Here is an 18,098-nt window from a genome sequence, read left to right as displayed (position 1 = left end):
ATTGCTGCTATCCCTTAATCCTCCAGAATTTTGCCACTCAGATATGGTAGCAATTATTATCGTTCATCACACAATCAGCCAGATGTTTATATTGGATTGGCATTTTTATCCACCTATCAAGTCCTTCCCAAAGGCCCGGGATAGACATATTTTGTTGTTGTTTTAACAGCGTTAAAGGTACCGTGGCATGATTTTATTTATTATTATTTTTTAATTCCATTTATATCCCGCCCTTCTCCGAAGACTCAGGGCGGCTTACAAGCTTAGCAGTAGCCTTCATTCTAGGTATATGCCTGCTTATTAGGGCTTTCACACACACCCCACCTATCGAGTCCTTCCCAAAGGCCCGGGATAGACATATTTTGTTGTTGTTTTAACAGCGTTAAAGGTACCATGGCATGATTTTATTTATTATTATTTTTTAATTCCATTTATATCCCGCCCTTCTCCGAAGACTCAGGGTGGCTTACAAGCTTAGCAGTAGCCTTCATTCTATGTATATGCCTGCTTATTAGGGCTTTCACACACACCCCAAGCGGCATTATTACAAAGTCAGTTTAATTGCCCCCAACAATCTGGGTCCTCATTTTACCTACCTCGGAAGGATGGAAGGCTGAGTCAACCTTGAGCCTGGTGGGATGCGAACCTGCAATAATTGCAGGCAGCTGGTGTTACTTAAGGAGGCATTAGCCCACTGCTCCACCAACAGCTGATGAAAGCTGTTCCCAGCAAAGCTGCCTTTTGAAATTGAGCGATGGTGTTTTTTTTGTCAATGCCGACGGTCTTCATATGGTGCTCCAGATGTTCCGGAATTGCACCTCAGGTGCCTATTACTACTGGTCCTCTCTTTGCTTTCTTGTTCCCACGGTCCTTCTATTTGCAGGTCTTTGCACACTGCGATTTCGCCAGTTCCTTCTCATCTATTCTTCAGTCTCCAGGAACCGCATTTGTTATTGTTATTATTATTATTATTATTATTATTATTATTATTATTATTATTATATTATTATTATTAATATAATATAATATAATAATATATTATTATTATTATATTATTATTATTATTATATTATTATTATATTATTATTATTATTAATATAATATAATATAATATAATATAATATAATATAATATAATATAATATAATATAATATAATATATTATTATTATTATTATTATTATTATTATTATTATTATTATTATTCCTCTTCCCGCGTGCCCACGAAATGGAAGCTCCTCTGCCGGGTTCCCACCCTGGCGGGGCAGCAGAGAGGCGCATCACGTGGGGCAGAGGAGCCCGGCCTCTCTGTGGGCAGCGGCCGGGCGAGAGGCTCCGCTGCTGTTGCTGGTGGTGCCGCCGCCACGCCTAGCCAAGACCCAGATTGGGAGGAGCGCCGGGAAGAGGCTGGGGGGGGGGAGGGCGAAACGGCGCGGGTGGCGGAGGCGGCCGGAGCGAGCGGGGGAGATGGAGGCGCTGTGAGCGCGGCCAGGGGCTGCTTGACGGGCGGGGGTTGGCGGAGGAAAGGGGGGATCCACCAGGGCAGCGCCGAGCCGAGCCGCTTTCCCCGCAGCAACAGCAGACGCCGCCGCAGCAGCAGCAGCCGCCTCGGCCGCCTCTCCTCTCCTCTCTTCTCCCAGGATGTCGCGCTCGGTGTTGCAGCCCAGCCAGCAGAAGCTGGCCGAGAAGCTGACCATCCTCAACGACCGCGGCGTCGGCATGCTGACTCGCCTCTACAACATTAAGAAGGTGCGCGGGCCCGTCTGCGGGGTGGGTGGGAGGGTGGGAGGGAGGGCGAAGCCGTGCGGGGACAGCGGGCCTGGGGCTCGCCCAGCAGCTGGAAGGGAGCGACTGGCTCCAATGGCTTTATTCCGCCAGCTGCGGGAATTTCCGGCCTGGCTTTGGGAAGGTGCGAGCGAGCCGCAAGGCCGCGCGCCAAGAGCATTTTCCGGCTGCTTGGAGGGGCGCGGGAGGAAAAGAGGCGGAGGTAGCACCGGGGGGCGAAGTCTCCCCTCTCTCCCACCTCCCCCGCCGGCCTTTCTTCCTAATCCTACGGCTGCTTCTTAACTCAGCAAGGCCTGCAAGGTGTGGGGAACTGATTTGCTCCAGGGCGGAGGCCCGGAATGCAAAGGGAGGCCGACCCGGGTTTTTTTATTATTATTATTATTATTTTTTATTTTTAAAAAAACTCCCATTTCCTTTTCGCAAAGAGTTGGAGAAGGGGAGGTTGTAAACCGGGATTGGGCCGGATGCATCTTCTGGATTGATCCCATTTGCTCCATGGAAGTAGAGAGAGAGAGAGAGGAAATGTTTTCGCCACTGTTTCCTGAAACCGTGTGCAGTGGCTAATAGATGCCGTGTGTGTGTTTGTATGTATGTGTGCGTGCGTGCGTGCGTGTACGCTCGTGTGTACATGTACGTTTCTGTATGCGGGAGACCTCAAACAGGATAATGTAATGCCTCCACTTTTCTCATCCGTCTGGTACTCTTGTTGCCCAAATTCTAATAAAACTATGAATGTTAATTGCTGTTTGCCCCGTGTCGTTATTGTTGGAAGTAAAATGCTCATTGGAAAGATGGTAGATTCGCTGCTTAGTAAACACTTTTACATTAGGATTTACTATGTAACAGCTCCCCTGATTGCTAGCCAGAGGGGAGCACGGTGGGTTGAACATAAAGGAAGAGAAGTGAGATTCTTGACAGACTGTGCTTCAAATTATCAACGGTACCAACTTGCAGCATTAACATGCTAAAAAATTCAATATGTCGTTCTGTTCTCTCTGATGGTGTTTTTCTGAGAGTTTCCTGTTAAGTGTGTTGAAATTTAATTGGGAAAATAATCAAGTGGTTTTTGTTCTGATTTAATATATTAGATCATTACGTGAGCAGATACTAAAATATATGTATAAAACTACTGGGGCATCTTAGCTATAAAAATCGCTATGTGTTATAACACTGATATAAAACCTTTTGCTTTTAATAAGTACTTGGAATTGTGCTCATTGTTAGGTGGATTTCCCCCCCCCCCAGTCAGACTCTTAACAACTTTATATATGTTTCATTATGTTATTCCTGTAAATGTGTGTATTATCAGTGTCCTTTGAATTATGTGGTAGCTTAGTTAAAAGACTTCTAGCCTTTAAAAGTGGGGTGGAAAAAAAAGCTAAATTATCTTCTGGTGGCACATTGGCTAATTTCTGATTATCATTTAATACTACAGATAGTCCTCTACTTATGATCACAATGGAGCTCAAAATTTCCACTGCTAAGCAAAACAGTTGTTAAGTGAGTTTTGCCCCATTTTATGGCCTTTCTTTCCACAGTTGTTAAGTAAATCACTGCAATTGTTAGTAATATTTGTTAAGTGAATCTGGCTTCCGTCCTTGACTTTGCTTGACAGAAGGTTGCAAAAGGTGATCGCATGACCCTGGGACATTCCAACCGTCATAAATACATGGCAGTTATCAAGTGTCTGAATTTTGATCCTGTGACTGTGGGGATACCACAATGGTCATGTGTGAAAAACAGTATAAATCACTTTTTCAGTTCCATCATAACTAAGAATGGTCAATAAATGAATGGTAGTAAGTCGAGGACTACCTGTATTAGCATTTAAAACAGATGCTAACATCAGGAGTACAGCTCTACTTTTCAAAGGATATATTTCCAGGAAAGTACTGTAAAGACTGGTAACGCACTATTGTTAACTATAGCCATAGTAAATGTAACAGTCAAGTTGAACATACAGATCAAGCGCTCTTCCTTTGTTAAAATTTATCCATTGACCTTAGAGATTCTCTTTATGAATGGTGAGGGAGAAGGGACTGCCTACATTAGAGAAATCAAAATAATATTTGTTTCATTTTAGGAAGGTATCATAAAAATCTGCTAATGGGTCTTCATTAGGTAGGAAATACTGCCCAATTTGTACTTGTTACGATAACTTCATAGATCACATATTAAAAAATAGCTTCTAAAAATGCAGCCTCAAAAAGCCCTTTTTTAAAAAAACCTACTGCTTTCTTACTCCCCAAGAAATCTGAGAAGGGTTAGTAACCGTGGTAAACATATCCATGAAATGGCTTTCAAATATTAAAAGTTCCTTAGTTATCAAAACAGTAATTTGGTTGAATATTATAGCATCTCCAAGTTCATAAAATTTACGTACAGGCAATCCTCTGGTTTAACAAGAAATTCTATTCACAACGCTGTCAAATTTGTAAGTCAGAACTTGTACTTACAAATGGATGGCCTATTACTAAAAATGGTGGGTGGCATTGGCCTTCCTTGAGCCAACAAAATGGTAAAACCGCTGCGCAATGAACCACTGAACCTCTGAAAACCATTAAAAACATGCAATTTTTGGCGGTTCCTGAAAGCATTATGTGGCTTCAGTTCATCAGCTAGAATAGGGGTCTTCAAACTTGGCCCTTTTATGACTTGTGGCCTTCAACTCCCAGAATGCCTCAGCCAGCCTGGCTGAGGAATTCTGGGAGTTGAAGTTCACAAGTCATAAAAGGGTCAAGTTTGAAGACCCCTGAGCTAGAGGAAGGAGAACACTGTCCACCATTTTTAGTAATAGCCCAAGCATATCTAGGTCTGAAATCACCTGATACGTGGATTACCTATATCGGTCTCAAATGCTGCTTGAACTGAAAGTGAAAGTTTGATAATCTGCTTTTTTTCTTGATAAAGGAATAGCATTCCTGTGTAGTTAGATCACTCCCAAGAACTTCAAAACTTGAGTGAATATCTTTCAGTTCCACCTCAATTACCTTTGGTTAATAAATTCACATAGGTATCTGTTACAAACCATAGTGATGCGAAAATATGCATATTATGCAAATGAAATTATTATGTAAACAGTCACAGAATGACATCTGGTGGTAGTACATAAGTGATATCATGACATCCTCTGCTCTTCGCACCCCTATAACTTCAAGTAGTTCAGTCAAAATTATAGAACCCAGTTCTCCACCATTACAATGTTTGCATCCAGATTAATAGAACCATGGTCTACTCAATCCAATTCTCTGAATTTGCTCGACACAGTGAATCATAAATTATGGTATCAGGGTTTTCATTACTCACGTAGCTCCAAAGTAGCCAGCCGTATGTAGTTGAGAGAGTTGTGTTCACCAGCTGTTGAATAATAATAATAAAAAATAGACATAATAAACAGCTGGGCTTGGTACAGTTCACCTTCTGCCAATTTTCTTTTACAGGAATGCTAATTGCAATTTTGTTTCTAGATTTTATACAGTACTCATCACTATGGTAACTGTGGAACTACTGATTAAAGCCGTTGTTTTTCATTGGTTTGGGCTGATGTGATCTGGTAGAGCAGAATGGATGAGATTCTAAACAGTGCAGGCTGCTATTTTTCATTCTCTTGCAAATCCTTTATTCAGGAAAATATATGCATATGAAAGGAGTCTTATAGTTTACAAGGGATCTTTTTCTCATATATCATCTTTTGCCATGAGAGTTTCCTGCCATTTATCCCTGTCTAATTTATTTTTACTTCGTTATTATAATCAGAGAAGTAACAAAACCAGGAAACCATCTATGGATTGATTAATGATGCTTCCAAACTGGAATCCCTAGGATCCCTATTTACTTTTTCTGATAAAGCCAGAATCTGAAACCAGGATTTATTCTTGGCTTCAAACTCTGACTTTTTTAGGAGGGTAAAAGTCATAGATTTGAGCTTTGGCGTAAAACAAGAAACTTATTTAGACTTTCTACTAGAGGATCAAAGTAAAAGCACTAGCATGCTTGTTAGATCCCAGCGAACCACAATTCTTGCTTCTAATGATATTCAAGCTGATTATTTTTGTTTTGTAGGATTACAAAAATTGGTCTGGCAATATGTGGCATTGTGGTTAGATGAATTGGCTGTTTTAAATATAAAAGCAGAAGTAAAAGCCATCAGTGGTAACACTTGACCGATCCCCATTGAAGTGAAGCATTTTGAAACCAAATTAATTTTTTCTGGAAAGTGTAACTTCTTTGATTAAATTTGGAAAATGGCTAAAATAGTATTTCCATGGATAATATAGGCATCATTTTTCTCTCTCTCTTCCTTTTTTTTGTACAAGTCACTAGGTTGACTCAAAAGTAGCTGAAGTTCTCAGTTTTTTGATCTAATGCCTACTCTATGCTGGCCTGTTTTCTGGGGCAGTATAAAATTTGAAGAAGCAACCTTTTTTAAAAATGAAGTATAACTATTTAGAAATTTTCTGTCAGTGGTAGGAAACATGATATGACCAATAGTCAGATTGTTCCCCCAAATTGTCTTCTGAGACCAAGTCATGTCAGTTTCTGTATCTCCTGACATCTCAGTGACAATTGTTATGTGGCTTTGGAGACCATGTCTTTCTGAGCCCTCAGGAACCAGGTAAAATTGGTTTTACTTGCCCTTCATTTGGGAAAAAAAATAGGGCAAAGACATACAAATGTTTAAAAGTTTACTAGTGTCTTGAAACACCAGCTAAACAGAAAAATACTTAAGAGTGGGAAGGGGCAGTAAATGTTAGTGATTGAGATTAAGATTAAAATCAGCATTCTCTTCTTCTGATTTAGAATATTTGAATAAATTATTGGAGTTAATTGTTGAAAGAACTTTAGTAATTCATTACTATGTGCTTTCATATTTGGTAGAAGAGAAAAGTTGTTCCTGTTTTTGCATTAACTTTTATCTGAAAGATGAGCAATGCTATGGTTGCACATAGATTATTATCTGAGGCCTCATACGTCATAGTTTATGAAACTATGCTTTACAATCTCACCTCTGATATCTTGAGAATGATTTTAACCTGCGTGAAGCATGAAGTTCTCAAGAACATCTGAACCAGGGCAATCAGTCTTTCCTGATTGGTTAATTGGTATTGAATTTCCTGCTTCTGAATAAAACTCCAAATGGTATATAGCAGGACAAGTATGATTCTGTAGATAGTTTAAGTTTTAAATAACATGCATAATAATAAATTACAAATGTGGGTTTTTTTTGTATTAGTATGTTGTGTGAACCCACTGTTATGGCTTAGTATTGTGGTAAGACTGATCAGACTACTACGTTAGAAATAATGTTTTAAAAGTCCGTTTTAGGATTATATACAGTATAAATGAGATCAATTGTATGAATGTTACTTTTTGTCCCATGCAGTCCATAATTTTAAATACTGTTATTTCAGAAATTTTGCTATCTATTGCTGGATTTTTAAATAGTAATAACAATCAGGTGGGAAACAGAATTACTAATGGAACTTATTTTCTAGTCAGTGCACTGTTACTAATGGGATTTATTATCTACTCAGTGCACTGTTTATAAGTAAATTAAAATATGAAGTTGGCAGTCCATAATACATTTTAATATCCCAGGTAGAATCTGAGTATGCATGTATACATTAAATAATTTGAGAAATGTAGAGATAGATTTTTTTTTAGCATTATCATTCTCCATGTTCACGTGTCTCAGTGCAGTAACAATCTTGGATTCAGCAATCTTGGATTCTACCTAGAAGGAACGTTTTCTTCAAGACATTTGTGTAGTATAAATTTGTTTATTTCTGAAAGCTTTGTTATAGGAAACTATTAAAGTTAGTAGATACTTTTGGTTAATGGATTTCTCAGAGACCTTATTTGGGCCTGCTTTAGACACCTTAATAGGTTTTCACTTTAAAATATAATCCCACAGTGGATTGTGTTAACCCATGGTTTAATGAGCTGTCATTTTGCATGTATTCAGTGAGAATCCATTATTTGTGGACCTGACTTAATAGCAACATGCAAAGACAAAACCAAACAAAAGCATATTATAGCTTAGCACAGCGTGTAATTGGTCTAGCACAGGGGTAGGCAACCTTGGCTCTTTTATGACTCGTGGACTTCAACTCCCAGAATTCCTGAGCCAGCTGGCTCAGAAATTCTGGGAGTTGAAGTCCACGAGTCATAAAAGAGCCAAGGTTGCCTACCCCTGGTCTAGTGATTAAGGCACCAGGTTAGAAACTGGGAGGCCATGATTTTTAGTCCTGCCTTAGACATGAAAACCTGAATTTGGTCCAGTCACACACACACACACACACGGCTCAACTCAATTGAACAAGTTGTTGAGGAAAAAATAGGAGGAGGAAGGATTATTAGGAGGAAGGTGTATTAACTGTCGAGTTATTTATAAAAATATGAAAGGCGTGATAAATATAGAAGTAAATAAATGTGTAAACTTGACCAACAAGCAAAAATATGTCTTGATTTAAAAACTTCCTGAAAAACTACAGTAACTTTACTAGCTACTAGAATACTAGAATTTCAGTATTATTGCTGTCAATGGATTGAAGCTTTCTTCTGCTGAATTCAATAAAGGTTTAGGAAAAGTTGGTGAATAATAGTTATGGACTGATGTTGCAGTTTCCCCTGAAATATGTTAAGCTCTGTTGTCTTTTAGAGTCAAAACAGTGTTTGAAGCTTTAAAAGTAATATTTGCAAAAGAGCTGCTTGTACCAATCCATACGATTGGGATGCAGATAGTGTGAAATCTTTATTAGAAGGCACTCCTGTGGTTTTTATGTTCTAGCATTCTTGCCTGATTGTATGAAGTAAAGAAACACAGTAATTGTCAACCCTACAGAATGAAACACACTGGCTTCAAAACAGTAACGATTCAGACTTTACTAGAAAAGGCAATTAGCTTTTGTAATAAAGATTGTTTTAAAATGCTACTTCCTGGGTTGTTAATTAAAATGCTTCTTTGCATGATATATAAACAAAGTTTTAATGGAACAACACGAGACCTTTAGATGCCTTATAGCCCTTGATGTCATTCTCTAAACTATAACCTTTTTCTACAAATAGTTTTTGTCATTAGCCTACCACAAGATGCTTAAGATGTGACTGAGAGCTGAATAAGTTAAGCTTCTTGGTTCTGATTCTTTTAAACCACAGCAGAACCATATGCCTTACCACAAACGTATTTTGAAACTGTCCTGAATTTCAGAAGTGGTTTGTACATGGTGTATAGTCTGTGGTTGGAAGGAAGTAAGCAATTTGAACAGAGGTAGCTAGAGAGATGATTTTCTGCAGTTTATTTATTTCAGAATCTTTCTTCCCCCCCCCCTATGATTTAACCCTGCAATTAGAAATAATTTTTAAAAATCGAAATTGATTTTGAAATTCAAAATCCCCAACTGGGGTATGTCTTAATTATGTCAATCTGAAATGCCACAGTGGACAGTACAAGTTTTTGAATCTTCATGAATTATTACTTGGGCAAGTTGAGGTTTTGGAGAATTTGAAAAGTTGTACACTTTTTGTAAAACTTTGGTCGGTCTTAACAGGTATTACACTCAGGTACATACTTTGGATTTAATTTCTAAACTTTTCAATCCTCCTGAGGCTGAAATTCAATCCAAGAATAACTTTATCAATAAAAGAAAGAGATCAATCCAAAACATAGATTAATTCAATTTAAACAGAAATAATTACAAGACATTACCAAAACCAGCAAAACTGTACATTTTTAACAGCTTGTATAGTTTTTATCCTGTCTTCTTTAGTTCAGGTTAGTTTTAGAATTTAGGGTTAGGGTTTTAGAATTTAGGAATATTTTATTAAAATCAGTTCATTATATATATTGCTGATTATAATTATGCATATTTTTGGCTGAAGAAAATTCTTAATTTATATTTCTCAAGCTATTATCTTAATTTCATAGGTTTGAACATTTTGCTGGTTTAAAATATTAAATAGAAGGAGAGACTAAAAGACTGATCTGCAATAAGATTGCTCAGTTTTTCTCTGGAATTTAAATTATGTGAAATGGGTCAGGGGTTATTTGCAAGATAGAATAATTTAATCTTACTAATTCAGCAGATTTTTTTCCATGTCCGAATGGAGGCACTCCATTTATGCATGAATATGACAGGCATTGGTATCTAGAGAGAGTAGAATTTTTTAGGGTCTTCTATCATTGACTGTTTAAGAATTAGGCTAGTCTTTTTTTTAAATCCCCTTCAGATATGTGTTCCCACCAGAATTCCCATCCAATTTTTTTTGAAAATTCTGTTAAATTAAAAAGTTTTCATTTTTTTTTAAAAAAAGTACTTTGACATAAGATTACAACTATGTGTGTAGTGACTTGTAAAAGTTACAATGGCACTGAAAATAGTGAATTACGACCGGTCTTCACATGACAGTTGCAGCATCCCCATTGGTCACATGATCAAAATTCAGGTGCTTGGTAATCGGCCTTATTAATGATCATTATTTAAGATACTACCCCAGGGTCATGTGATCACCATTTATAACCTTCCAGCTAGCTTCCAACAAGCAGAATCAACGGGAGAAGCCAGATTTGCTTAACAACTGCATGGTTTGCTTAACAACTGCAATGATTTTGCTTAACAACTTTGGCCAAAAAGGTTGTAAAATAGGCCACAATTCACTTAACAGCTGTCTTGTTTAGCAACAGAAATTTTGGACTTGATTGTGGTTGTAATTTGAGGATTGCCCTGTAGTTAATTTAAAAACAAGCAGCATTTTTCTTCTGTATGTGAAACAGGCATATTGACTAAGGTGTTTAGAAAAAATCTTAAATATCTTCATGAAGCTCTTATGGCAAATTATATTCAATAAACATTAGATTTACTGTAATGACTGGGATTCTCTCCCCTCCCCCCCAAGTTCTTGGCTCTCGTTTCTATTACAGGTATGTAAGATTTTCACTAAGAGTTCTACTTCCAGAAGGTTTCCTGCACTATCAATTTGTTAATTCCCTTTCCTTGCCTCTCAGAATGATAACTTTGGGAGGTGACATGAGACATGTTTGTATTGAAAATTATGATTTGCACCTTTTAAATAACATATATGTAAATGGAGATAGTTAAAATGTTGACTGAGTATCAATATTTAGCTTTAACTCTGTTAATAGTTTTAGTTTGCATTCCTGAACCTGATGTTTATGGGAATTTAAAAAAAAATCTTTTGTTTATGTGTAATCTTCTCTTTTTTGTTGTTGTTTCGTTACAATGCTTCCCCAGCAAGGACAAGTATGGAAGGTTTGCAAAGCTTTTTCACCTTCCCTCTGCCCGCTTTCAGATCAGCCTCATATTTCCATGATTTCTCTCTCTATTATTCACAACTGTAAATAATAATAATAAGTTGCCATTCTGGCTTTTCACTATATTGTATAGAAATGTGCAGCATGTTACAATTTGCATGAGACAGATTACACGAGAATTCTATGTTGAAGAAAAGGTGTTGGCACCAAATTAGAATTACTGCACAATTTTCTTTAAGAGTAGTTAATTTGAATTTGCTAATTGTACTTTGGGCATGGTTTTACTATGTACCACTGCTCCCAGATTGACTTTATTTTAGACTAGAACATTGTACTTTTAAGAAAAGGTTTACTTTTAGCAGTTAAGGATAATATCTGCATTATGCAAAGTGATGGCCATCTGAGACATCACAAAATCCCGTAAGAACCCATTTAAACATTACTATGTTAGCAAGTGTGAGAAGGTTGGAAGTTTAGATAAAATTAAGGTTACCTAAGTTAATGTTTTAAGTTTTTTTAGGCTGGAAGCAGGTTGTCAGTACTAGTCAAATTGAGAATTGTTCCTGCCACCCACCATACTGACATTCAGTACATTTCAGAGTAGTACAACTGGATCCCCAGCTCAATTAAAGACTTGGTTTGTATGACAGAAACAATTATGTGGGGCTTGTGGTGTGTTTGTAGGTCAGAACATAAGAAATGTGGCTGCAGGTACAAAACTTGTGCCTAAAGGTCACCTTGATAAACACAGTTTAAATAGGTCTATTTCATTAGGACTTTTGCTTTCATTTACCTTTAAATGCACACTAGTGCTAATTGTTCACATTATAGACAGACCAATGCTAACTCTAAGCTGCTTGTTTCTTTGATTAAGATGAGACATAAAAATGTAATAAGCCCATGATTGTTAGGGTTTTTTGCCAGTTGCATAGCTTCAGTGAGCTAACAATGAGCGCTGTTACTCATCCCAGCTTCTGCCAACCTAGCAGTTCGAAAGCACGTAAAAATGCAAGTAGAAAAATAGGGACTACTACGGTGGGAAGGTAACAGCGTTCCATGCGCCTTTGGCGTCTAGTCATGCCAGCCACATGACCACGGAGACGTCCTCCGACAAGCGCTGGCTCTTTGGCTTTGAAATGGAGATGAGCACCGGCCCCTAGAGTCGGAAACGACTAGCACACATGTGCAGGGCAACCTTTACCTTTACTTTTAGCTTTATTAATTCAGGGTGGCAGTTAAAGATAAACCTACTTCATACTCTGTTACAAGGATAATATTAGTTTCTTTTAAGATGGCTTTTTCCCTTCACTACTGTCCTGCATTAACTGCTTTGAAATGTCCACACACTTTTTTTTTCCAGTAGGAGAACATTTCTGTACTGTGTCTCATTGCATTGTCCAGCTGCTATGACAATCTCCATTCATTTTTTTTTCACTTCACTATGAAGCCAAAGAGATATTTCTTTTTCTTGGTTGCAGATTATTTAAAACAAATGCTTGGTGAAAAGATTATATCTTTAGTTTCTTGTTTTTATTTTCTTCCATAGGCTTGCGGAGACCCAAAAGCTAAACCTTCATATCTTGTTGATAAAAATCTGGAATCAGCTGTTAAATTCATAGTCAGAAAATTTCCAGCTGTAGAGACACGGAACAATAATGTAAGTAATGAAACATTCCATAAATAATTGAATTTCATAAATGTCTCCCTTCTTTAATCAATTCTGTTAATGCAGCTGCTAGGGATGTATTAATGTTTCCATAATATCAGTTATGATATGATATGACATTTTTGTCGTGACTATTTTAGATGGAAAACTGACAAATAGTTGTAACTTTGTTAACGACATAATAGAAGAAGTATTCTGCTTGACTATTACTATGTCCTAAAACTTTTATATTTGGTTAGGAGCTTATCTAATTTAGAGTATGACCATACTAAGCAGTTACAATAGTTTTTGGGAACAGAATTTCAGTGGAACCCTTTGAGTGTGTAAGGGTTTATTGTGAGTATGTTTGAGATGTTCCAAACTCAGTGGAGAATTAGAAAATGTTTTGAAATAATTGCCACTAGAAATATTAACAGATAGTTTTCAAGTATTACATAGCCATCACTCTTTTAAATTAACTATAGAGGAAAACTGAATGAAATAAATATATTTCTAAGCAAGTTTCTCATGGGCTCCTGCCTCTTGATTAAACTAGTCATTCCATCAAAACCTGGGGTAGAAAGAATACTATGACACTTTCTGAAAATTCATTTTTATATAACTTTATTGGTTTTAAGTTAAAAGGTAAGCAGAAAAAAAATCTGAAAATAAAAAGGTCAGAGAGGAAAAATGAAAGTGCAAAAAAGGAAAAATAGAAAAGGCCTTCCAACTTTTTTCATATAGATAACAATTAAAATATACATCACACTGTTTATCTAAGATTAACATTTGTCTATATTATTTCTATAATCCCATATAATTTTAATCATCGTCCCCAAAGTGGCTTCAAAGTAGAAATAATATCTGTCACAGACTTTGCTTTCATCAAAAGTGTCAATTTCATCATTTCTGCCAATTCCATCAGCTTCACCATCCATTAATCCACTGACTTTCTGAAAATTGTTGATGAGCTTTTATAGCACAGCATCTTCAAAGATGCTGAATAGGGGGCAGGGATGGGATATGTGTGTTTATATTGTTTTACAGTCTTATAAACCAGTTTATGGTGATCCTGAAAGGTACGTTAGAAATATAATAAATAAAATAGAATCATCTCCCACAATAATATTTCTAAGGGTCCAGCTCTCAATTTAGGTAATTGTGCAAAACGAAGCTATTTCTGTTCTTTTGGTATTGTGAAAGTGGATGCTTTGCCATCTGTTGAACAGGATGGAATAAAATACTCTCAAATCATGCCTTTTACTGTTCCCTACCTTTAGATTTATTTCAATTAATTCAGTGGTATTGCTATATTATCATATTTTGTTCAATAAAATAAGCATGCACTGCTTTAAAGATACTTATAATCTTAACTGAGTTCTGATAGAAATGTAGAAAGCTCTCCGTTGGTTAATTTTTTTATTTCTTCGTAATGGAAAATTGGGAGGAAGATAATCTTACCTATCTGTTTTTCTTCTCAGAAGTGGAAAGGGGAGGCAGGTAACGGGCTTGCATGATTTCTGCATGGAAGAGTTTGCACGACTGCTTGAAATTTCCTATGTCTGGGGCAGTTACGAAGTTCAGTAATTATATTCCTTTTTATGGTCCCACTTGGCAGTGTTAATATATTTATGTATCTAAAACTATTTCAGATGTATTTTATACTTGCTGTAAGTTGCATCCAGACAGTTAGGTTTACAGAAGGGTCATTGGAAATTAGTAAGGCTTATTAGCTATAGCTAAAGTCCCATTGATTTCTGTAGATGTACTTTAAGAATGCTGAACTCTGATTCAAATGTTGTACGTTGTCAACATTTCAAATAAGTAGTTTTGCAAGCCACAACAATATCTGTAACTTTCAAATGCAATGACTTTGGCTTGATTTGTATGTATACTTTCACAGTGGAAAGCATCATCCACCCATGAAAGGATTATTATTTACCCAGTGGAAAAGTGGTATTATAAGAGCCCAAACTCAGATATAATTTGTCCAAGGGTATACACTTCAAGACTCATTCAGAACATTTCTCCATTTTTTTTGTTATTGTTGTGACTCAGGGCCAGCCTGTGGGTCCGACAGCCGGGTCCGATGTATCGGAGGACTCAGATGTGGGGGAGGAGGGAAACGAACCGGCTGATGATGATTTGGAGGCTTTGCAGAGTCCTCAGCCGGGAACCTCTTCTCAGCTGTGTGAGCCCGAGAGTGCGGAGGATGATGACCCACAGCTGGCCCTGTTCAAGGACGCCCGACGCAGGAGGCAGACGAGCAGGGACAAACAAAGAAAGGCTATGGGACTCCTCGGGAGGAGGCACAGGGAGACCACGCCCTGAGCTCTCTATAAAAGAAGTGTTTGGGGAGGGGCTGGTTGCTGAAAGCAACTTTTCCGTTTGAGAAGTCAAGCTCTTGTATTCTTGTAACAGTGTAATTAAAACTTGGCAGAAGCCTTTTGGTCTTGGACGCTTTCCAGACTCTTCTTTTGATTAGGGGTGCGAGAAGAGGGCTGGTTCAGAACAGTTTGCTTTCAGCCACCCACCCCTTAATACTACGATGGAGCAGCTTCTTGCCGAGCATGCCCAGCTCAACCAGCAACTCACCTTGCTGGCCACTCAGGTGGCACAACTGCAGGCTCAGGTACATGCTGCCCCCCCACCCAGGAGGAAATGTCAGATAGCTATGCCGGATAAATTTGCTGGTAATCCAGAACTGTTTCCTGCCTTCCTGGGACAATGCCAGCTTTATATCAGCGTGAGAGCAGCTGATTTCCCCACTGACCGAGATAAGGTGGGATTTGTGTTGAGCCTTCTGTCGGGAGATGCAGCTCGTTGGGGCACGCCTCTGTTGGCACAGCCTAGCCCTTTGTTGGATAACTTTGGGGGGTTTTGTGACCATATGCGCCTCATGTACGAGGACCCGATTAAGGCGCAGACGGCCACCCGACGCCTGAAAGCTTTGAGGCAGGGTCAGCGCCCTCTACAGGCCTATATCAGCGATTTCCGGCTGCTTAGCCAGGATTCCGCCTGGAATGAGGCTGCGCTCGTGGATGCCTTTCAGGATGGCTTGTCAGAGGAGATGTTGGATGAGCTGGCCCGCGTGGACATTCCCTCAGACCTGAATGGGCTGATCCATCTTTGTCTGCGGATCGATGCCCGGCTGCAGCAGCGTAAGAGTCGCCGTGCCACCCCACAGACCCCTGCCGCCCCTGTTGTGCGTGAGCCCCCAGTCCAGAGGGAGGAGCCAATGGAGCTGGGTGCCGCCAGGTCCCGTCTATCGGTGACGGAAATGGACAGACGACGATCGGAGGGGTTGTGTTTTTACTGTGGGGACCCTGGACATTTGGCTGCTTCTTGCCCGAAGAAGCGTCAGCGGGCGTCAGTGACCAAGCCTGCTCCGAGAAAGTCCCCTGCTTTGCTATCGGGAAACGGCCCGAGCCCGATCTAGACGGTGTGACAGATCGGGCGACCCACAACGATCACGCCGAGCGACGCCGTTCCGACGGTGCCTGTGAACCTCCGCGGCATTTGATTTTGGAGGCACGACTGATCCTCCCTGGCAAGCCAGAGGGGATTCCGGTCCATGCCTTGATTGACTCTGGGGCTACCACTAACTTTATGGATTCGGCCTTTGTGGCCAAATGGGCTGTTCCCCAGTGTCCAGTGGATCCGCCCATGCTTGTGGAGACCATCGATGGTCGAGTGCTCCTGTCCGGGCCTATCACGGCCGCCACGCAACCCGTGTGTATGGCCATCAGTACCCATGTGGAGGCCATTCAGTTCTACGTCACTTCGGATCTGCACTTCCCCGTGGTCTTGGGACTGGCGTGGCTCCGGGCGCATGATCCACAGATCTATTGGTCTCAGAACTTGGTCACCTTCCCAAGTTTGCAGTGCGTGGACCACACCCGCCATATCTGTGCCGGCCAGGTGGAGGGATCCCCAGGGGTTTCCTTGCCTCCCGAACTGTCCGACTTTGCTGACGTGTTCAGCGAGTCAGAGGCGGACCAATTACCCCCGCACAGGCCCTACGACTGCTCCATTGACCTAGTCCCTGATGCGCCTCTCCCAGTGGGGCGTTTGTACTCCATGTCGGAGCCCGAGTTGGCTGCATTGCGGGACTTCCTGACGAAGAACTTGGCTCGTGGTTTCATCCGGCCCTCGTCCTCGCCAGTGTCTGCGCCCGTGCTCTTCGTCAAAAAGAAGTCGGGCGAGTTACGGCTTTGCTGTGACTACCGGAAACTCAACGCTATCACGGTGCGTAACCGCTACCCGCTGCCCCTCATCCCCGAGCTCTTGGACCGACTCCGGGAGGCTAAGATCTTCACGAAACTGGACCTGCGTGGAGCTTACAACCTCGTCAGGGTTCGGCCGGGTGATGAGTGGAAGACGGCGTTTGGTACTCGCTATGGACATTTCGAGTACACGGTGATGCCGTTTGGCCTGACCAACGCCCCCGCTGTGTTTCAGCATTTTATGAATGACATCTTTCGGGATCTGTTGGACCAGTTTGTTGTGATTTACCTGGACGACATCCTGATTTACTCCCCGTCGCGTGAAGCGCATCATCAGCATCTCCGTCAGGTCCTGCAGCGCCTCCGGAAACATCGGCTGTTTGCCAAGTTGGAGAAGTGCCAGTTCTACCAGGTGACCATTGATTTCTTGGGTCACCGCATTTCTCCTGAGGGCATCGCCATGGAACCGAGTAAAGTTGAGTCGTTGCAGAGTTGGCAACCCCCGCGTCGCGTGAAGGATATTCAGCGACTTCTTGGATTTGCCAACTACTATCGGACATTCATCCCTGGCTTTGCTGCCTTGACAGCCCCCCTCACCCGGCTCCTGCAGAAGAAGACTCGGTTCCAGTGGAACGCCCCCGAACAACAGGCGTTCCAAGCTTTGAAGGACGCCTTCATGAAGGAGCCCATCTTGAAGCATCCTGACCCGCAACGGCCATTTGTCGTGGAGGCGGACGCCTCCGACATTGCCATTGGGGCCGTGTTACTCCAGGCAGCGACGCCCAACGGTACCCTTTTCCCTTGCGCGTATCACTCACGGAAATTGAATCCCTCGGAGCGCAACTATACCATCTGGGAGAAGGAGCTGCTGGCCATCAAGGCGGCGTTCGAGGCTTGGAGGCATCATCTGGAGGGGGCGCGGCATCAAATCGAGGTCCGGACGGACCACAAGAATCTGGAAAGCCTGCAGACCGCTCGGAATTTGAACCAACGCCAGATCCGGTGGTCCCTCTTCTTTGCGAGGTTTGACTTCCGGGTGCGGTACATACCAAGCGGGCACAACCAGAGAGCGGATGCTCTGTCCAGGAAGCCCGAGTACACCCGAGTGGAAGACAAGCTTCCGCCCAGGACCGTGATCCCCGTCGAGTCTTTTGCTGCGGTGCGGGAGCCGGT

General features: G+C 40.8%; 1 protein-coding gene across 3 annotated transcripts in view; it reads left to right on the top strand.

Moving 5' to 3' along the window:
• Positions 1-1,428: 1,428 nt before the first annotated feature.
• Positions 1,429-18,098, top strand: part of NCKAP1 (NCK associated protein 1) — an 86,477-nt gene continuing 69,807 nt past the window's right edge. For all 3 annotated transcript variants that reach the window (XR_014494035.1, XM_083375970.1, XM_083375969.1), the window contains exons 1-2: positions 1,429-1,747; positions 12,601-12,711. Coding sequence is in view for 2 of the 3 variants with exons in the window: in XM_083375970.1 (XP_083232096.1) it covers positions 1,640-1,747; positions 12,601-12,711 (219 nt within the window). In the remaining variant the exon portion in view is untranslated. The remainder of the gene's footprint in view (positions 1,748-12,600; positions 12,712-18,098) is intronic.

The sequence above is a fragment of the Vipera ursinii genome (genome assembly GCF_947247035.1).
Source record: "Vipera ursinii genome assembly, chromosome: 1".
In the NCBI taxonomy this organism is placed as follows: domain Eukaryota; kingdom Metazoa; phylum Chordata; class Lepidosauria; order Squamata; family Viperidae; genus Vipera; species Vipera ursinii.
Note: the sequence above shows the minus strand (reverse complement) of the source record. Positions and strands in the feature narration are given on the sequence as shown.